Source organism: Sinocyclocheilus grahami, unplaced genomic scaffold, assembly GCF_001515645.1.
Source record: "Sinocyclocheilus grahami isolate Dianchi unplaced genomic scaffold, SAMN03320097.WGS_v1.1 scaffold168.1, whole genome shotgun sequence".
Classification (NCBI taxonomy): Eukaryota; Metazoa; Chordata; class Actinopteri; order Cypriniformes; family Cyprinidae; genus Sinocyclocheilus; species Sinocyclocheilus grahami.
The window spans coordinates 632,637-654,826 of NW_015505347.1; the positions used below are offsets into that span (position 1 = coordinate 632,637).

At 35.3% G+C, this 22,190-nt stretch overlaps 2 protein-coding genes across 5 annotated transcripts in view; one reads left to right on the forward strand and one right to left on the reverse strand.

Annotated features, from left to right (window-relative positions):
* Positions 1–1,783: 1,783 nt before the first annotated feature.
* Positions 1,784–18,119, reverse strand: gpatch2 (G patch domain containing 2). 4 transcript variants are annotated; one of them, XM_016282898.1, is made up of 11 exons: positions 17,965–18,119; positions 13,740–14,447; positions 13,381–13,410; positions 11,482–11,546; positions 11,218–11,391; positions 7,767–7,813; positions 7,637–7,692; positions 7,119–7,152; positions 6,911–6,975; positions 6,676–6,764; positions 1,784–2,766 (listed from the first exon to the last, which is right to left on the reverse strand). In XM_016282898.1, the coding sequence occupies exons 1-11, from the start codon at positions 18,012–18,014 to the stop codon at positions 2,597–2,599; spliced, it is 1,488 nt and encodes a 495-aa protein (XP_016138384.1). In that variant the 5' UTR covers positions 18,015–18,119; the 3' UTR covers positions 1,784–2,596. The 4 variants fall into 4 exon arrangements, with proteins under 4 accessions (XP_016138384.1, XP_016138383.1, XP_016138386.1 ...); XM_016282897.1 differs by having other exon boundaries at positions 13,737–14,447; XM_016282900.1 differs by lacking the exon at positions 13,381–13,410.
* A 3,740-nt stretch (positions 18,120–21,859) lies between these two features.
* Positions 21,860–22,190, forward strand: part of lpin1b (lipin 1b) — a 14,931-nt gene continuing 14,600 nt past the window's right edge. The window contains exon 1 of the mRNA XM_016282903.1: positions 21,860–22,059. The gene's annotated coding sequence lies outside the window, so the exon portion shown is untranslated. The remainder of the gene's footprint in view (positions 22,060–22,190) is intronic.

Below are 22,190 nucleotides of genomic sequence, written 5' to 3' on the forward strand. Positions count from 1 at the left end.
TCTCCTAATAAAGTTGTCCATCTACTCACCCTCATGGGTCTTGTAAACCCACAGGACTGGTTTTCTTGCATTAGAACAACAAAGGAGATGTTTAACAGATTGTCCAAGCTGCTCTTTCTAATAAAATAAAGTCAAGATTTTTGGAGGGAACTAAGACTTTTACAAAACATAGATTTTTAATTATTTCAAAAATATCTTTATTTCATAATTAACATGATTATTTTCAAAATTCCCTCACATCCTGAGACTAATTTCAAACTATTTTTGCTGTCTTGAAAGTATGTTTAAATGGCATTGTTTTAGTGTAAGATACTATTATAGTGTACATATAGTATTTTAGTTTTTATTAATATTTTGTAATAAATGTTACAAATATTTTACATTTGAAGTATTTTTGATTTAATTCATTAATATAAACACACACACACACACACACACACACATAAATTGTGTGTTGTCACTTTAAATAAAGTTTTGGTCATTTATATTGTGTGTTTTTGCCATTTTTATTTGCCTATATAGTTTTTATTCATTTTTTAAATCTTTTTTATTTTAGTACATAAAGTTAAAATAAATAAAAATGAGTGATGTTGTAATGGCAAAAAAATACCGTAAACATTTGATTTCAGTTAAAGTTTATTTCAATTGATCTCGTTTTCTTAAATTTCATGGTTTTGATTTTAGTCAGCTATAACAACTCTGCATCATGGGAAAGATTCAAAGATTCAACCTAGAGCAGAGAACGCTTTAATACTGATCTACAGTATATGAACAATACGTCACTTTGACTTCAGAACACACAGAGACCATATCATCCCTGTTCCTAATATGTAAATTGGAAAAAAACGACAAAAAGGCCAATGTAAACAAATGTGGCATGTTTGTGAGTTTGGCATGTTGTACAGATCACGGGAAGAGACAAACCTGACATGCTCCTCGTTCATGTCAACAACCACTTGAAAACTATTCATTCTGAGTGCAAACATGGTTAAAAATACAACGTGTTCCCAAAACCAAAATTAAAAAAACACTTATCTTCATTCACGGAAGTACTGGAGAGGAAGTGATGTCACATTCGGCTCAAAGACTCTTCCTGTATTAGCGAGCGGATTCCTAAACGTTCTGCCAAGATAATAGATTCTCCAATCATCTGGGATTGTTCGTAAGAGGCATTGAAGTGTTTACCCAACAATGGCATAATCTTCACCTCGTGACAACCAGAAATCGTCAGTAGTAAGCGTGTCGCCTCCTCGAACGCTTAAGCCAATTCAGTCAATTAATCCTATTCATTACTCAAACTCTGCTGAGAAATACACGTATTTCACTGAATGTGAACATCCAAACCCTCATATAACATTATTAAAACATGCATGTGTTGAGTCACGTAAAAGAGCAGCGCTCGCTTGCTTCAGTCTGCATCCTTTCAGTATTTCATACATGCACTTTTCATGAGCATGTGATTGGCTGAGGTATTGACATTCATTATTAGTGCATGATATTTGCACTAACGTCAAAAAACAGGATTCAAAAACTTTAAAAAAGTGGGAAAAAAAATAAGTGAAAAATTTTTTTTTTAAATTACCAAAAAAGGTAACAAATGATGTTATCAGCGACATCAGATATACAAATATCAAATGAATACAGGAGACAGACTATAATTTGGACAGATCTATTCTGCTAAAACACATTGGGGGTTTTTTATGAGGTGAAAGTATTTTAAAAAAAAAAATATATATATATATATATATATATATATATATAATAATAATACATTTGTTTTTTGCTAATTTCCACTGGTATTTGCCGAGCGCTGAGGTTTGGCTGTTGGCTTGTAATTAACATCACTGATAAGGACCCAAAGGCTTATTAAAATACTTCTGCAGGGTGTTGCATTACTGAGTGAAAACATCAAAATAATATAATAAATCCTATTTTGCATGAAGCCTGTTTTTAGTACTATTATTAGTTTTGATGACAATTAAGTGCATATCATTGTTGCAATGAAAAAATAAAGACGGCCACTATTATACTGAATATAATTAACTCTCATTTTAACAAAATCTTTTTTTTTACATTACAGTAACGAATGTTGTGAGAAATGTGCTTAATTAACATGAAAATAATTTCATAAAGCACAAAATCTTCAAGGTCCTATAAACAGGCTTCATTTGTTGTTATGCAAAATGTAATTTATTATGTATTTTCCCTATGATTTGTCCGGTTAAATATTTCCTCATTCAATTCATCCTGTACTGTAGAAACATTTTCATTACAAATGGCAAATTCTTGACTGTAATGATACTTTTTTGGTGAATAATGTTTTTTTCTGAAGTTAATTTGTTTGCTTTAACGTTGGTGTTGAAATGAGTCGGTGTGTGTGTGTGTGGCGGCAGTAAGGCAGCTCAAGAGTCAGTCCTTGTCTGAGCCAGTGCAGGTGTCCTATTTTTTTTTCCATTGTGTCAGTCATCTTTTCACCTCAGTGCTGCCCTCTGCTGGCTGGCTGCCGTTAACGGTGAGGTTAACGGAGAGAAAGGCGGACCGTGGGCCCCGAGCTGCTGTCTCTGCATGAATTGCTCTCTCTGTTCTAGGCTCAAGCTCAGTTGAAGCCCAGTCCGGCTCCCTTCGGCCTCTGAGACGCACGAATGGGCTCCGTGATGCCTCTGCCGTCAGGGCCCAGGCCCGACCCTGGGGTCCAGCCCATACTCTGCAGCATACGGTTCCCCACGTTTGACTCCGGCAGAGGAGCAGCGCACTCACCCACCACACCTGAGAGAGAGAGACACGGAGAGAACGGGATAATCTGCATTAAACGGTAAAGCTCATTGATGTAATGCACTTAATGGGTTGAAAGAGTCCTTAAGTAAGATCTTAAGATGAACTCATGCGTGAAGTGCATTTAAAAACCCACAAAATAAAAATGTCTGATCAAATGTCCAATAAAAAGTTTAGTTAACCAAAAATACGAACTTTTCACATTTTTAAAAGATATATGTGCAATGTAATGTGTAAATATACAAATGTAAAATGTAAATATAAAATTTAATACAGTATATAAATATAAATACATACAGACAGACATTTCATCCCCCCCCCCCAACAACAAAAAATTTATATATACGGTATATATTAAAAAAAAAGTTTTTGTTTACATAATATGTGTGTGTTCTGTGTATATTTATTATATATATATATAAATACATACACATACAGTATCTCACAAAAGTGAGTACACCCCTCACATTTTTGTAAATATTTTATTATATCTTTTCACGTGACAACACTGAAGAAATTACACTTTGCTACAATGTAAAGTAGTGAGTGTACAGCTTGTATAACAGTGTAAATTTGCTGTCCCCTCAAAATAACTCAACACTCAGCCATTAATGTCTAAACCACTGGCCACAAAAGTGAGTACACCCCTAAGTGAAAATGTCCAAATTGGGCCCAAAGTGTCAATATTTTGTGCGCCCACCATTATTTTCCAGCACTGCCTTAACCCTCTTGGGCATGGAGTTCACCAGAGCTTCACAGGTTGCCACTGGAGTCCTCTTCCACTCCTCCATGACGACATCACGGAGCTGGTGGATGTTAGAGACCTTGCGCTCCTCCACCTTCCATTTGAGGATGCCCCACAGATGCTCAATAGGGTTTAGGTCTGGAGACATGCTTGGCCAATCCATCACCTTTACTCTCAGCTTCTTTAGCAAGGCAGTGGTCGTCTTGGAGGTGTGTTTGGGGTCATGTTGGAATACTGCCCTGCAGCCCAGTCCCCGAAGGGAGGGGATCATGCTCTGCTTCAGTATGTCACAGTACATGTTGGCATTCATGGTTCCCTCAATGAACTGTAGCTCCCCAGTGCCGGCAGCACTCATGAAGCCCCAGACCATGACACTCCCACCACCATGCTTGACTTTAGGCAAGACACACTTGTCTTTGTACTCTTCACCTGGTTCCAGTAATCCATGTCCTTAGTCTGCTTGTCTTCAGCAAACTGTTCTGCATCACCTTTAGTGTGTGGCGTATGGTCTGAGCACTGACAGGCTGACCCCCCACCCCTTCAACCTCTGCAGCAATGAGAGTGAGAGCGATAACACCAAATTTAACACACCTGCTTCCCGTTCACACCTGAGACCTTGTAACACTAACGAGTCACATGACACCGGGGAGAGAAAATGGCTAATTGGGCCCAATTTGGACATTTTCATTTAGGGGTGTACTCACTTTTGTGGCCAGCGGTTTAGACATTAATGGCTGAGTGTTGAGTTATTTTGAGGGGACAGCAAATTTACACTGTTATACAAGCTGTACACTCACTACTTTACATTGTAGCAAAGTGTCATTTCTTCAGTGTTGTCACATGAAAAGATCTAATAAAATATTTACAAAAATGTGAGGGGTGTACTCACTTCTGTGAGATACTGTATATTTTGAAAGTATTTACATGTCTATATTTATATAATTAATATTATGTATAAATATATTTAATACATAAACATAATATATTTTCTGAAATATACACATGCATGTGTATTTATATATATAATAAATATACACAGTACACACACATATTATATAAACAAAACGTACTTTGGATGCGATTAATCATTTGCCAGCACTAATATATATATATATATATATATGCTGTCAATCAATTAAAAATATAAACAAATTAATCGCACATTTTTCTGAAATTAATCACGATTAATCCCAACTAACATTAAAGTTTTTAAATATAATTTTATATTGCAATAATTTCACATCTGATCTTTAAGTACAAACAACAAAGACAGCATATTTTTTAATATTTGTCTAATGGCATCTTTTTTTATGACTGAAGGCCAGTATCTTATACCAATACTGATTTCTCTAAAAAATTGCTCTGTAAAGACACCTGTCAGTGTGAGTTATGGTGAGTCAGCGTCAACATTCGGCAACTTCATCTTTGCAGCCGACACCAACTCAGAAAGCACTAGTTTATTAATAAATAATTAAAATGTCTTCTTTCCCCCCCCAACACATTCATAATCAATTTGCCGGTGCTTTGAGGCAATTGCTTTATGCGCGAGCTTGAGCACAGAATAGGCTATAATACGCCTGCCTATATATTAAAGGATGGTTTAGTATATTATTATATTAATCAATTTAATATAACGCGCGGCTAGTTGACTAGAAAAATCTTTAGTCGGGGTCAGGCCTACTTAGCACAAGGAAGCGCTCCATTTTTGAAATAAAATGCTATAATGACATTTCAAAATGTGCGACAGCTGCAAATCAAGTCGTTATTGCATTGCACGAGTTATGCATGCGTAAAGAGTGTTTTTTAAATCATGTTATTTGTTAAATACAATAGGCTACAGCCTGTATATTCGATTCCAGGAAAAAATCTGGGGGGGTGCTTTTGTCTTTCTTGGGGGTGCTGAAGCACCTGCTAGCCCCTCCCTAGCGCCGCCCATGACATAGTTTATTTCGCGCTTTGATATGAAAGGATACAGGCTACAGCACGCACCGGTGTTCTGTCGATTTGTGCTTCCCTGGCAGATTTTGCTACCTCCCATTAAAACAGTGGGTAGTACAATTCGACAACGAAAAAACCTAAACCTACCCAATATTGGATGCAATTAATCATTTGTATATCATATATATTAGTGCTGTCAATCAATTAAAAAAAAATTACTAATTAATCGCATATCTCAATTAATCTCACCTAACATTAAAGATTTTAAATATAATTTTATATTGCAATAATTTCACATTCAATCTTCAAGTACAAACAACATAAAGACAGTATTTTTTAAATATTTGTTTAATGGCATCTTTTTTATGACTGAAGGCCAGTATCAATGATACCAATACTGATTTCTCTATAAAATTGATGTGCGCATGCGCAGTAAACCCTGGTAGGACAATCTGATGGGTTGGATAAAATGTCAGGACAGGCTTTTGTGCGTGCAATTGAAGAGCATGCACTGCTATCACAGTCCTGTTTCCGCGCTCGTTTGACTCGCGCCTGGTGCTGAAGTGTAGTGGAGCGCGCGTCGTTCTGCGACTGAATAAATGCACTTCTTGACACCACTATAAATGTAAACTGTAAATACATAACAAAATGAATGAACACTGTAAAATACAGTGTGACCAAAACATGACATGTTGTCCATTTTTAGTTCATGGCATTCAAACTCGGACTTTACTGTAAAGTGTTAGCATGCAAATGGACATGGTTGCATTGAAAATCTCATAACTTCAGTGGAGAGTGCTTTCCTCAGTTGTGTTTCAAATAATCCTGATATTACACGTCACAGTTCCTGCTCCTCATAAACTCTAACAAGTTTCGGAGAAATTGGTAAGCTCTGTGACCTCTGACCCCTGAGGGCCGTGGCCATGTGCTCTGCGTCACAAATCACGGGAGGAAATTATGTTCTTTAACGAGAAAACGAGATCAGCACTGATCTGCCTGCTCAGCTGCCAATCCCGTCATATAACCGCCACAGAGTTTACCGTTACCACGGCGACAAGCCTCTTCCTGACCACACGCGGGTCGCATGTTTCCATGAAGCGTTTGCGTTAAAGAAGAGGGCACCATTTACATTTATTATTCAGAACGTGGGTCTGACGTCTCTTTACAGAAACATTTCAGATCATTCTGTGATGGTAAATGAGTGTGTGTGTGTGTGTTACCGGAGGATGACGGGGCTCCCACAGGCGCAGCTTTCCTTCGTCTCTTTATATCTCCAGTACACAAAGAGCCAAGATGACCACTGGTTTGTCTGCAGAGAGAGAGAGGGAGAGATTAGGATACTTACTGCTTAGGTTAATATGCTAAGATTATGTATTTTGAAATTAGACTATGGCAGAAGGATACAGAAAAGCGAACTGGTGCCATTATATTACTATATACTATATATATTATTACCTGCTAGCAGTCTTTAACGAGCAGCTTTTCCTGTGGCTTCTGTCGCTACGAGAATCCCAAAGCAACTGCAGATATGCAAACATGTCAGACACATGTAAAACGTCACATATCACACAGTAGATTTTCACATGAAGAGTTATTACACGCACACAGGCCAGAAACTCAACATACAGTAAATAAAGCTTAGATTTATCAAAGCACGTCTTACTTGGTCTCTTCTGGCCCCCGAGCTGAACCACGAGCTGCAGAGGACAAACAAACACTTAAAACAAGCCTGATATTAAGTTACTGATAGGGGATATATTACACAAATATTATATCATAGTTTGAGTAAATTTATATTATAAATAACTCAAAAATGTATTGCTCAAAGTAACCATTAAATTAAAATGATTCATTTTAGTTAATGTCATTTAAAAGATTAATTTAATTAATGTCATTTAAATGATAAATCAAATAAATAAAAATCTTTAAATAACAATGTAGCAGCAATATGTTTTTTATTTAGGCAATACAGCAAATTAAGTACTTTATGAATTTGACAATTTTATATAAAAAAAAAACAATGGATGCATAAAAAAAATTATATTATTACATACTGGTAAAAAAAAAAAATAGTATAACCTGAATGTACTAAGTCGCTTTGGATAAAAGCGTCTGCTAAATGCATAAATGTAAATTATTCATAATAAATGAATAAGTCAGCATAAAAACACTAAAACTTACTCATGAGGATCCTGGGATAATCTCAGTAATCGATCAGGAATTCCTTGAGAGGTTCCCTTTTGGGAAAGAACATTAAATTTATTACATAAATTATAAACAATGAGTTGATACTTTAGACAAGTGCACATACCTGTGACTGCTGAAGACAGGCCTGCCGCGCAAGCCGCGCTTGAAACCCTGAAAAACAGGACAAGTCAGAGACACGGCCTAAAGATTAACACGCATGCTCTAAATGAACAGGAATAAATCGTTTTCTCCAGATATAATAGACCTCCTTAACCCCTTAACTGTCACTCACATTTTTGAACATAGACATGAAAGTGCACGATTCAAACTTACATTTTTATAATTCATGAACGAAAACATTTTGTAACATGATATTGATGTACCATTTTCATGGTAATGCAATGTGTGATTTTAAAATGGGTTTCAAAGGATGAATTTTGAGATTTAAAGTTTTCAACTGATATGTAATTTCTGATGATTTCTAAAGTGTGATAAAAGGCAACAAAGACGACTTTTTTTGACAAAGGTCAGAACTCCTGTTACGATGCAGATTTTTGAGGTGCACTTTTGTCAAAAATGTATCTATTACTTTTCCTACACAATTTTTAACAAAAACATGGGTAAAATATCTATTTAGGAGTCTTAGACCTTTCCAACGATATATAGTTTGTCATGATTAGATTAGGATGTAATTGTAATATAGTGAAGTAAACTTAGGCGTCCCACAGAGGGGACGGGTGACAGTTTTAAAACACGGACACCATGACCAGATACCACATTTTAAGGTTGCACGATTTACGGGGAAAATACAATTGTGATTTTTCTGATAAAAATTGTCATTGCAACTTAAAAAGTGATTTAAAAAAATAATAATTCTAATTAAAAACATAAAAGTTACTAAGTAGGAACAAAATAAGAGATATTACTATTGTAATATTTCACTGTGAATTAAAAAAGGATAAAAAAAGTGCTTTATTTTTAACTTATTTTTACTAGCAAAATTAATAATAATTATTCTTATTATTAAATAAAAACAAATGTTACTTAAAAACAAAATAAGAAATATTACTATTGTAATATTTCACAATAAAATAAAAAATAGTAGTATTCGAGTATTCAAAAAGTTGAGCATTAAAGAAAAAAATCTATAACTTATATAATTTATATTTAAAAAAAATAATAGAAATAATAGCAGTAGTAAGTCAAAAAATAATAGTTACTACTAAATAAAAAAATAAATATTACTTTTGTAATTTCACTGTAAAAAAACAACAAGTATTAAAGGGGAAGTTGATTGTGATTTAACTTTTTTTAACTTTAGTTAGTGTGTAATGTTGCTGTTTGATCATAAACAATATCTGCAAAGTTACGATGCTAAAAAGTTCAATGCAAATGGAGATATTGTCTTTTAAAGAAAAGTCTGTTTAATGCCTACAATTACGACTGGAAGGGACTACAACGAGCTACTTTCCGGGCTGGCGACATCACAAACCCTGCAATAGGCCCTTTTCACAGTGACGTCAGCTAACTTCCACTTTCCCGCAAAGCAGTGTATCTGTACTTCCGTTATACCTTTACACCGGAGACTTCTCGGGAAAATGTAGGAAAAACTTGAAATATGAAAGGCGTTATTTAAGAGTTAAGACTAATAATGTTAATGTACTTACAGTTGGGTTCTTTTGCGAACGTTTTTCTGCATCTGCTTTAGATGGGTGGCTTGCTTGCTTTCAGATTTGTATGACAACGATTATGTGTTCACACGAAATACATACTTTGAAACCTTTTCACTTGTTATTTCGGTTTATGTCATTCCTTGGATAATTTGTGAGTACACTGTGTAAATTAAATTCCCTGTATAGTTCGGCAATAAAAAGACAAACAACGTGATTTTGTTTTTATTTACTATGGGGAAATGACATGGACACAAGTCATATTTTTTATATTAAATCATTTTACTACATGGCAAGTTTCACATCCATAAAGGCAAGTGGTCTGAAAAGAAACTCACTATCCAGTTCAAGAATATGGCTTAATATTGAAACAATACAAAAAGGACAGCCGCGTAGTTGTACAGAACTTTGAACTTCTACAATTACTTAAATTCCTCCATTCAATTTCGCTTTAACTACATGTATACCGGGTTTTTACTTTTTGAATTATTATTGATTAATATGATCGATCTTATTTTATTTTCATTATAGGCTATATGCAACGTGATCTTTGAAAAACAGCTATGTGTTTTATATTTATTAACACAAATGCTGGCATCTGTTTTTAACTGTAAAAGCTTTCAATATAAATGTAATATATTTAATATTTGTTTCTGAATTACATTAAATAATAAAACGGAAAATTATAGACCCCATTTTATTGATATTTAAATAGTACAAGCTTATGTTGAACTATTCTTGTACATACAGGCGCTGTAATAAGCAGGGCATAAATTACTGAATGAAAAGGCTTTCTGTTACCACATGTAAATGTCTAAAACGTTTGTTTATTTGAGAAATATATCTAACCAACTTCATCTAACTGCAATAAAGACAGCAAACAGTGTGCGAGAGTCGCGGGAATCAGTGACTGCAGTGCTCCGTTTTCAACTCCTCCCTCGACTTCAAGTGGCAAATCTCACCGATCGGTATTCGGTAAGTTCGTTTGAGATGCCAGACGTCTCTCCCTGAATGAGGACGAGAATAGACAGCAGCAGTCATCCTCTAATCGTATTTGTGGCAGTTGTACAAGCGTTTGGGTGAACTCCATGCTGGCAGCGATAGTGCTTACTATGCTGGCGGAAGTAAGAATACCCTGCTTCGCGTCAGAACGGAAGTTGTGTGACGTCATGTGAAAAGGGCCTATTAGCATAAACCCCGCCCCCGAGAACATGCCACAAAGGGGGCGAGGCTATGTTGCGCGGCATTTCAACCGGAGCACATGCAACTATTGCCCGTAATGGTAAGGGCAGTGATGTTTCCGGACAACATGCAATACATGGTTAACGAATCACAATACACTGGGCCAGCAAACCAATCTGAGCCCATTGCGTATTTAGGAACAGGAAGTCAACCAGCTGTTCGAATGACAATGGAGACAGCTGCATAGAATAATGGTAAAATATATATATAAAAAAAATTTTTTTTAAAGCAAAGCATGAAGACTTCGTTACACTGCACCCCATAAACACAATCAAGCCTAGAAAAAAAGTAATCAACCACCCCTTTAAAGAAACATTTTGTAACTTTTATATTTTTTTATTAGTAATAATAATTATTATTATTACCAAATAAAAATATGATGAGAAAAATTACTATTGTAATACTTCAGAGTAAAATAAAAAAAGAGAATTTAAGAAAAATAATAAGTATTGTACATTACACCTGTAAAATTACAAAACTAACATTTAGCATGCAAGTATTTAATGCTAATATTTTGAATTTAGATTTTCACATAATAAGATGAAGATTTATGTTTCTATCAGACATTACTGCTCTCTCCTGTGGGTTGTAGAGCTCTGTCCTCTGGTGGACAAACATGTGAACTATACTCCAGAGCTGAAGGCTGTGTGTCTGAGCACTCACCTCTTTGAGCTCCCTGTGACATTAACGGGAACGCTCCGGTCAGGATGCTGTTGAACACGGGGTCATTCAGGTCCAGTTCGTTAGAGTCTCTCTCCCACCACGGCACCACACCCGCGACTCCACACGCCCCACCCGGCTCGCCCTCAAAGAACCAATCGCTCTGCTCATCGTCGCCTGAAACACACACACAACACTCAAACACGTGCTCTTCATTCTGTACGTGATAAATGCTGATTAGGAAATATATGAGATGAGTGCACACACCTTGCCTTCCCTCGTCGTTTGTGTACAGGCCCCCATCACTGCTGTTACTCACACTGCTCGTCTCACTGTAATCACACACATTACACATCGTTTTAAGCCATTTGTGGGAAATAAAAGGGTGAATTTCACTAAAAACATGTCCATGGTCATAAATGAAAAAGAAAGTATATTTTGAATAAACAATAAGAAGCGCTATTTTTAAGACTATTTAGATTGTTAGCATGTGACCATTTTCATTACACCTTAGCACATTTCCCCCCAAATTTTCATTTTTTAATTTTAAAAACAAATACCTGTTTTTTTTTATCTCACATTGGTGATTCTAATTCATTAAAATAACACAATAAAATCATTTAAAATAATAAATACAATTTTTTTATATATAAGTGTATATTACTATATTAGTGTAATAATTTTTTTTTATTTTAATTAATTGTATTTATATTAAAAATTACTACAATCAATATAGCTATAAAATAATAATAGTTATAACAGTAATACAAATGAATAATAATAAAGTAAAAATATAAAAATTACTAAGAACAAAATAAGAAATATTACTGTTGTAAGATTTCACTGCTGTAAAATAAACTTAATAATACTATTTTAGTATTCTAATTAAAATCAGCATAATTTAAGGCATTAGAAATATGACCATGATATATAATAATAATAAATAATTATCTTATTCATATTTTATTTTGCACTATGCATTTTTGTGTATTATGGTAATTAAAATTGGGGTAGTGTGCACAAAAAAAAAATCCTAAAAAAATGTTTTATGGAAAACTGAATTGCATATTCTTCTTAATTTCATCTGGGTTGAAATATGACCTGGGCATGTTCTTGACTGGTTTCATTAGATTCACCCATATGTAGGGCTGCACGATAAATCAAAATGAAATCGAGATTCGACAGAAGCTGCGATTGTCATGCGTATCTTTCAGTGAAGCACGGTTCTGTGATCAGCAGTAAATCTCCATCCAAAGGCCAGAGGGCGCTCTCGTGCTGAAACTCCAAATACGCCTCGCAGAAGAAACCCAGAAAATGCCTATTGCTGCAGCTGAATAAACAGAAGATTCAACTGCTTTCATTGATTCAACCTGACTAATAAACACACAACTATGACAATATACGGTTTATCTGAGTTCTTATTATTATCATTTTCATTAAAATAAAGTATATTTATAATGCAATGCCTTTATCACTGCTTAAATACTATGAAATATGTTACATGCCTTATTCTGTGTAAGAAGCCACATCAGCTCACAGAAGGATTTATTTCAAATTTTTATGAAGCGAGTTTGGAGTAAAAATATGTTATTAAATGTGGTATTTTCACATGCTTTCAGATGGAGCAGCATTTAATTCACAGAGCCGTAGTTCACTGAGAAGCTATGCAAACAGCTGTCATTATCGTGAACGATTTCTTAGATTTCAGAATCGCGATTTTTTTGCGTAACTTGTCAGTGAACTACGGCTATGTGTAGTAAATGCTGCTCCATCTGAAAGCATATGATGATGATTTCCTGCTGATTACAGAACCGGCATTACTATCAAAATGCGCATGACAATCGCATTCGATTAATCGTGCAGCCCTACCATATGAATTTCTTATGCTGATGTGTACAGCTGTAATTATTACATTCTGTAACTTAAACAAAGAATATTAATAATAATGTTTCTGGTATAGAAAAGATCTAAAAAACTAGAGGTCTAGTCTAGTGGCCCGTAGCACAAAGCCGGTTTGTGTTTTTACCCAGGTACGTTCGTGTTTAGCTTGAGCAAACTCTGAGTTTTCGGGCTCAAGAAGATGGGTTGGTTTTGAGCGGATTTCATCACCATGGTAACTTAAGCTACACAGCTAACCTAGCTAACTAGAAAATAAGCAAAAAATACCCCTTTTTTGACATCTTGCGAGATCTTGTCCTGAAGGGCAGAGAAACAGGTTTGCTTGTTTGTGTTTAGCTTCTGTGGCCATTTTCATGGCGAGAATTATTATGGCTGAATCACATCATGTTTTTATAATTTATCTTTGCTAAAAACTCCAAAAATGTATTTGGCTTAACTCTGTTAAAAAATCTCTCAAAAGAGTTAACTGAATTTAAAAAAAAGTTCTCTCAAAGAGTTAAAACCAGTACAATCTAATAAAACATGATTAATGGATAAAGGGATTCGGCAAAGAGAACATGTTGAAGGATCCTGGAATGAGAAACAGGAAGAGGAGGGGCTAGACAGGAGAGAAGAACACTAACCACCTGTCACTCATCTCCTCATCTGAGCCTTTCTGCTCCTCATAGTCCATCTTATCTTTGGCCGCTTGTCCTGCCTCTTCGCTCTCCACCACCACGCCTTCGTCCGCCGCGTCCTGTGCGAGTCTCTGCGCCGTGAACTTCCTCTTCTTCACCCTGTTTTTGTTTGATTCGCTCCCTTTGGCCTCCGGACTAAACCCCGCCTCCCTGCTGTTGGTTGCTCTGGACGGTGGCACTAGAATGGTGGAGACCTCTAGTGGTGGGTCCACAGCCATGCGCTTGACTTTCCGACGCCTCCGCAAACTGCGCGTTCCCAAAACGTCTGCTCCGCTCAAGTCGTCCAGCCACAGCGGCCTCTTGCCCCTGCCGGAGTCAGTGAGGGGCGTACGCCGCTTCGTGCCCAGCTGCTCATCCGAGTCGCTGTTGTTGTCGCGGGTGTGAGCACCCCCCGCTGCCGTGGATGAGCGGTAGTCTTTCTGCTCCTCTAGGCTGGACTCAGAGCCTTCGCTCAGGTGACAGGTGTCCCACGGCGGGTGAGGGTTATCGGACCGACGCTTACGGCCACGGCGCTTGCGGGCCTGGCGTTTCAACAGGCAACCGACGGCCAGAGCGTGATCTCCACCGTCTCCAAACCCTCCACGGGCTTGTTCTGAACTCTCCTCCAGAGCCGACACCAGGTCATGGACCAGCTCGTCCATCGTCCGCCGAAAGTGCCTGATCAGAAAGAGTGAAATTAGGCGAAAAAAAGAGAAAATGAATGAGCAAATGTATTTGTTCATAATGACTGGATTTGAATTTTTAAAGGGGTCATATGATGCTTTTTTTAAAGATCATTATTTTGTGCATTTGGTGTAACAGAATATGTTGACATGCTTTAATGTTAAAAACTTATTATTTTTCAAATAATGTACATTATTGTAGGTCCTCTATGCCCCGCCTCTCTCAAACGCTTCATTTTCTACAAAGTCCCTCCTTCCAACAAGCGCAGTCTGCTCTGATTGGCCAGCTGACCCAGTGCATTGTGATTGGCCGAACACAGCAAGCACTCATCGGAAATGTAACGCCCCTTACCATAATCGCGAGCTTCATCTTTCAAAATAAATTTAAAGACAGTAAATAATGTTATTAGTTTTACCATCAGTTCAAGCCCGAAAGTGGAACAGACACAGTAATGATGCAGTACACAAGCCGCGGTTAAGACAGCTGACTCTCTCGCTCTCTCTCTCACGATGCGCAAAACTCTGCATTTGAACAGTCGATAGCAAATACTTAAACTAATAACAAAACAGTAGCTGATTCAGAAGCGCCAGATTGTCATAGCAAAGTCAGAATTTCCTCCTCTCCTAGGTTCACGAAACGGTCGTCCATAAAATGCATTGCTGTTCTGTTGTAAGTAATCTTAAAGATTCCTAAATGCATCTACTTCTGGAAGGCCAAATAAAGTGCTTTTGCTTTCACCTAGAAACACACAGCGTCTCTCTGACATGCTGCTTCAACACTAACTGCGGTTACTGAAACCACGCCTTCTTTCTTTGCATGCACATTTGGGCTGCATTATGCTAATATTTCCACATAGTGAGGTAGATATGTGGGTGCGTGTTAGAACGAGCCGTTTTAGGGGGGCGTGGCAGAGTCTTAACTTTGATAAAGAATATCTCTTTGGTTTTGAGACTTTAGTCTTTGCAACTTCAGGGATCTTATCTATGCACAATCAGCTTGTAACACTCCAAAGAGAAAGGAAAACTTGAAATCGCATCATATGACCCCTTTAAATAAAAATTTTATAGAGATTGTACAATAAGAGCAATTTCTAGTCATGTACATTAACAAAAAAAAATCTTATTTTTTTAAATTAAGTGCCATGTAATGGTTTATTAATTTTAATTATTTATTTACTGTTTGTTTGTTTATTATTTGTATAGCACATTTAAAAGCAACTCATCTTGACCAAAATGCTTTCCAATAAAACAACATATAACCAAAACAACAAGAACATAAAAACAACATGACATAAACAAACAAGACCATCAGATATACACCAACTATCTCACATCAAATGGCACGGTCTCCTTTGCACTTTAAGCGGGATTTAGGGATTTTTTTTAGATTACCTCAATGGCCGTGTTGAAGAATAAGACTGGATCATGTCCGAAATATATTCAGGTGCTAGACCATGCAAGGCTTTAAAAGCATAAAGTAAAACCTTAAATTGAATTCTAAAATGAACCGACAGCCAATGCAACGAAGCTAGCGCTGGGGAAACACTGAGCTGTTTCTTGGTCCCAGTCAGCAGTCTGGTTACTGCGTTTTGTAATAATTGAAGACGATTCAACAGAACAGCAGGAATCCCCAAACACAACGAATTACAGTAATCCAATCTTGACATAATAAAAGCATGTATAACATGCTTCAAATCATCAAACGACAGAATTTTTTTTATTTTTGCGATATTTCTTAACTGAAAATACCCCGCCTTTACCACAGAGTTTACTTGCTTATCAAATTTAAGATCTGAATCGAAGACCACTCCCAGGTTTCTTACTTGCTCACGCAGATTTGAGGCAGTAGGACCTAGACCGGTTAACACATGTGAGGACGCTATAATAGAGCCAAATATTTAATTGTAAAAAGTTCTGTGCCATCCATAACTTAATTAAATTAAGTCATCAAATCAATAATTTCAATCAATTCAATTTCATCAATCAATTTATCTAATATTTTATGATTTTTATATTCGTTTTAATATTTTTTTTATATGTTTTCTATTACTTATGCGTTAACATTTTCTAGTAATTTAAATTACTAGATAAAATTAATAAAATAAAAGAATTTTCTCTCTTTTTTCAGGTTTTACATGACAGGGAATTTTTCAAGTCGATACGTAAATGCAATTCTCAGGATTTTTTCATATTTATTGTATTGGTTTTCATATGTTTCTATTTATGCATTTACATTTTCTAGTAATTTATGCATTATTAATGGAACTTTGTTTAGGACGTTCACCAGGGCAAGGACCAGCTTGTCCATTGTCTGCCAAAAGTGCCTGCTCAGAATGAGTGAATTTAGGTAAAAAAAAGAGAAAAAAAGGTTCATAATGATCGAATTTAGAATGATATAAAAGAGATTGTTCTAACAAGCCAATTTCTAGTCAATGAAACATTTTAAAGCTAAACAGCAGTAAAATGTATATTTGCTAGGGATGCACCGATATGAAAATTTTGGCCGATACCGATAACCGATAATTCTTTATTTTTGAAAGCCGATAACCGATATGTTGGCCGATAAATCTATATCCAAATTTTTATATACTTTTTGAGAGCTTTAAAAAAATCCATGATTTTGTTTCAATTAATTGCCATGTCACACAACTGATACATAATAGTTTATTCATTTCTACGACTAATCTATTATTTATTTGACTAATTTTGATTTTCAATCAAATGATCAACAATGTCTGATCAAAATGAGTGAAATTAGGAGAAAAATGAGAAAAGAGCAAATGAGGGAAAATCCATTTATTTAAAATGAGTGAGTAAGGATTATTAAATATAGCTATTTCTAGTCAGTTAATTATTTTAGAGCTAACAGCAGAAGCATATACTTTCTATAAAAATCATTTAAAAATTTTGATTTATTAATTTTTGTGACTTCTATTATTAATTTGATTTTTAAATGACTTTTCTATTAGTTATGAATGTACTTTTTAAATTAATAAAATAAAAACAAATTTCTCATGGTTTTTTTTCAGGTTTTACATGACAGGGAATTTTTAAAGTCGATACATAAATGCAATTCTCAGGATTTAAGGTGGTGATGATGATAGATGGTATTACCATGACCTTCTCAATGGCAGTGTCCATTCATAATGCTGGTAGTAATACTATGACACTTTTTCATAAGGATTGGATTTCTAATTAATCTGGATAGACAATCAACTGCTCGATGGTTTCAAGCTCTGTCTTTGAATTATACACCACAGTATTAACACAGTAGGTTAAATAAAAGTGCGGTAATACCATGGTAAGTTAGTTGCGGTAATGAATTATTACCATAATCATGTACTGTGGAATTTCATTTCAAAGAGTAGCATAGTCACTACAATAACTACATGATAATACAATAGTAACGTAGTTTATTGCGAGTGTGATCGGGTCAGAGATAACGTTACACACATCAAACACATCATGATCGGTTCCGAACAAACCGACGGCAAAACACGTGAGACACATACCAGTCGGTTCCCGCTTTACCGAAGCTCTTGATCTCGGCGGCGCGGAACATGAAACCCGCAGAAAGCGACAAAAACTCACGGGAAAAGATCGAGGCCGCGCTGACAAACCATAGCGCCTCAACAACAACAACACCACCGCCGCGCCGGAAACGGACTACAAGACATAAAAGATGCACATCCGGCGACGAAAAGACGGCATGCTTTCAAAATAAAAGCCGGTGATGATGATGATGGTAATAATAAATAAATAAATAATGCATAGGATTAATGGAGAAATTGACACGGGACACAAAATTCCTCAAAAGTATTTCTTCATTAACCCACTCAGCCATCTATTTCTCTCTTTCTGATGATTTGAAAGTCTGTTATCTGAAGTTATATTTTATTTTCCCATCACAATACGTTTTTAAACAAACAAATTCACATTTCAGACTCTAAATAAAAACTTTTATATTAACATATGTACTCATGTAAAAATAAAACCCAACATGTTCCCTTTATTTAAGTTTATTTTCTTTTCGTTTTTAATTGTTTCTTTTTGAATTAGTTTCACTGTAGAATATACAGTCGTCAACAACAAGCTACTAGCATAAATGAATAACAGTATTTTAAGACAAATAAATAACACTATAATAAACTATAGAAATAAAAAGACTTAATATTATGTTGTTGTTGTTTTTTATTAGGCTTTTTATATTTTCAGTATCTTTTTGCTGATTTGAAAGTCCTTTTCTATCTGACCTTCTAGGTCTATAATTTTATTAAGCTTAATTTTTCAAACAAAAACAAAAATACATGGAAAAAATCTAACATTTAAATTTGAAACTTTAGAAAAAATATTACAAAAATATTATAAACACAGCAACTTATAAACATACAAACTTTACGTTTTCTCTTGTCTTTTTTTCTATAATGTACTTTATTATACATTTTTTGTGTCTTTGAATGGTTATTTTAATTTATGTGTGTGTATTTGGACTGTGAACTTGAGGGTCTCAAATGAACGTGGTCCTCTCACATTACCACAAACACACAGTTTACTCCAGTGTAGCAGGTAAAAATAGCAAGACTCTGTCTCTGCCTCTCATAAACAGAATCTGAAACACAGATCTGCTCTCGGATCACCTGCAGTTATTCCTAACTTCAGCTAATTTCTTCTGCAACATTTGCATATTGAAACCTCTGCATTAGATTTAAACTGGTTCTGAGAAGATCGTGATCATAACAGCTGTCATGCAGGGAGAGGATGAGGGGGATGAGAATGAAACTGGAAGTGACCTGAAATTCCAGAGTGGAGAAGAAGCCATCAACTGCAGCTGGTCTTGGGTAACCTGCTGTCTTTGTTTTGTTTTGGTGTTTATAGCGCCAGTTCAAAGTCTGGACACACCTACTAATAGTAAAGTAAAAAAATTACACAAATAAAAGTATATGAATTATGTAGTGACCAAAAAAGTTAAAGAAGTCGAAAACGTTTGAGCTATTTCAGAAGTTGTCACCCTTTGAATGTTGCTGCCCGTGCATCGCTTATCTCTTAGTTATTATAGTTAACTAAATTCATATAAAATTGTTAATTGAAATAAAGTAAACATGATACTAAAAACTATACTGTATATATATAAAAAACTAAACTAAAACTAACTACTAAAACTTTATCTAAAATCAAAATGAAAACAGAAAATATAAAAATAATTCAAACTATCAATAAAAACAATAATCGGATCTCAGTAATACTAAAATAACTCATGCATTAAAAATACTTAATAATTTTTTTGCAGTGCATGCAACGCAATGCCACACATTTCTGAATTTAAGACTTTCTGCTCTGATTTAAGGCCTTAATTTAGTCCTTCATTTGTGGAAAATTCAGACATTTTAAAACCTTTTTAAGACCCGCAGAAACCCTGTATAAGCAAATTAATAAAGCAGACAGACTGAAAAAACATGTGCATAACTGTCACAACTCAACTGGGCTGTTTTACCCATCAGACTGTGGGCTAGTAAAGCACAAACACGTGAGTGAAGTGTAGCATGACTCAGAACCTCAGGAAACCAATCTCTCGTTTCCTCTTTCTCTCTCTGTCTGTCAACACTGATGCATGAGAGGATCACAGCACTCTTGTTCACATGCAAATCTCTGATCTGTCTGGTGCATAGAAATGGTTTTGGGGGACTTTGTATGATTTTTGTAACTTTGTGTTTATCATAATATCATATTTTCGGCCTGTCCTATTTACTTAATTAGGCCTATTGCAGAACTTCATTGACAGGAAGATAAGAAAAGGAAGAGTTCAAAAGATTTCAAGAGCTAAATAGCAAATAGAAGTGTGCAGACAGTAGAATCCCAGATAACAGGTTATAAAACCGTTGTCGGAACATTGTTTTGAAATGTCCAGTTTTCTTGTGATTATAACTACAAAAATGTTTCTTATGGCATTTTACTCACCCAGAATATAATGTTATTTGAATGTTTATTTTTAATATTCTTAGAATGTTTAAAATGTCAAAGTTTCATTTTTTGTGATTAGAACGTTAGGCTATTTAAAGTTTACATAAGGATGTTTTGAAGATTTTGTTATATGTTCAATTTTGTTATATAATGTTATGAGAATGTATTAAATATTAATAATGTTATAAGAATTTTCCACAAACATCCTTAAGAACATTTTGTCCTAATACTATATGTGACCCTGGACCACAAAACCAGTCATAAGAATATTTTTTTGGGAAACTGAGATTTATACATTTATGAATAAATAAGCTTTACATTGATGTGTGGTTTGTTAGGATAGGACAATATTTGGCCGAGATACAACTATTTGAAAATCTGGAATCTGAGGGTGCAAAAAAATCAAAATATTGAGAAAATCATCTTTAAAGTTGTCCAAATGAAGTTCTTAGCAATGCATATTACAAATCAAAAATGAAGTTTTGATATATTTACGGTAGGAAATTTACAAAATATCTTCATGGAACATGATCTTTACTTAATATCCTAATGATTTTTGGCGTAAAAGAAAAATCGGTCGTTTGGGGTATATATGTAGCAATAGCCAAAAATACATTGTATGGGTCAAAATTATTGATTTTTCTTTTATGCCAAAAATCATTAGGATATTAAGTAAAGATCATGTTCCATGAAGATATTTTGCAAATTTCCTACCGTAAATATATCAAAACTTCATTTTTGATTAGCAATAGGCTATGCATTGCTATGCAAATAGTTGTATCTCGGCCAAATATTGTCCTATCCTAACAAACCACACATCAATGGAAAGCTTATTTGTTCAGATTTGAACAATATTCAATTTAATATTGAATATAAATTGAATTAAAAAACTGGTTTTGTGGTCCAGTCCAGGGTCACATATAAAGTTAAGAAAACGTTAGTGAAAGCTGTGAGAATGCTCCCTGTCAGCTGGAAAGAAGATAGTTCATAAATTATGAATATATCACTTAAAAATATATGTTATGTTTCAATATAGCTACTGAAAGTATAATTAACATTTAAGTACATCATTTAATAGGCATCATTTACTATCTACACTGTTTTCTTTAAAAACCCTTCTCATCATTCCAGAAAGAACAAGCTTTATTATTTTTTTAGTTTATTAGTTCAACTTGCCTATGTTTTTATTCTTTCGACATAATGCTAAAAACAGCAGACATCGAACGTCAGTGAAAGCGGCTCAATGATTGGACGAGAGGATCACCTTACAAAAGCCACTAGGAACGATGAGAGCTGCGCGCTGATTGGTCAGCACAATCACCTCACAGTAGCCACTATGTGTCACGAAAGCTGCGCGCTGATTGGACAGCATGATCGCCTCACAGCTGTCACTCAAAGCGGTACCTGCAAGAGCCGAGTTAAAAACAAACTATCAGCGCCCGCCCACAACTTATCGGCTCTGTTTCACTTCTTCTGACAGCCGGATGATCACAGATATATATATATATATTTTTTTTGGTGTACGTGGCGTCACTCACATCGTTAGTCAGAATATGACAGCGAGAATATGAATGTATGAATGTTACAGTGTTTGTCCTTCACTCCTCTGAAAACACGATGAGCTGAACGGGGCTTTCCTAACGTTAGAGGTGAGAGAGACTTCATGTTATGAACATAGTCATTTAACCTATATGCTGTGCATGTAAACCACTACAGCAAGTTATTAATGTGGGATGTGAAATGAAATTGTGAATATGATGTTGATATCCTTACGTGATGT

Coding starts and splice junctions, on each gene's coding strand:
- gpatch2 (XM_016282897.1), bottom strand. CDS start 18,014: ATGTTCCGCGCCGCCGAGATCAAGAGCTTCGGTAAAGCGGGAACCGAC. Junction 7,693..7,766: donor CCTGTCTTCAGCAGTCACAG/GTATGTGCACTT, acceptor CTTTCCCAAAAG/GGAACCTCTCAAGGAATTCC. Junction 2,767..6,675: donor GGGAGCCCCGTCATCCTCCG/GTAACACACACA, acceptor TCTCTCTCTCAG/GTGTGGTGGGTGAGTGCGCT.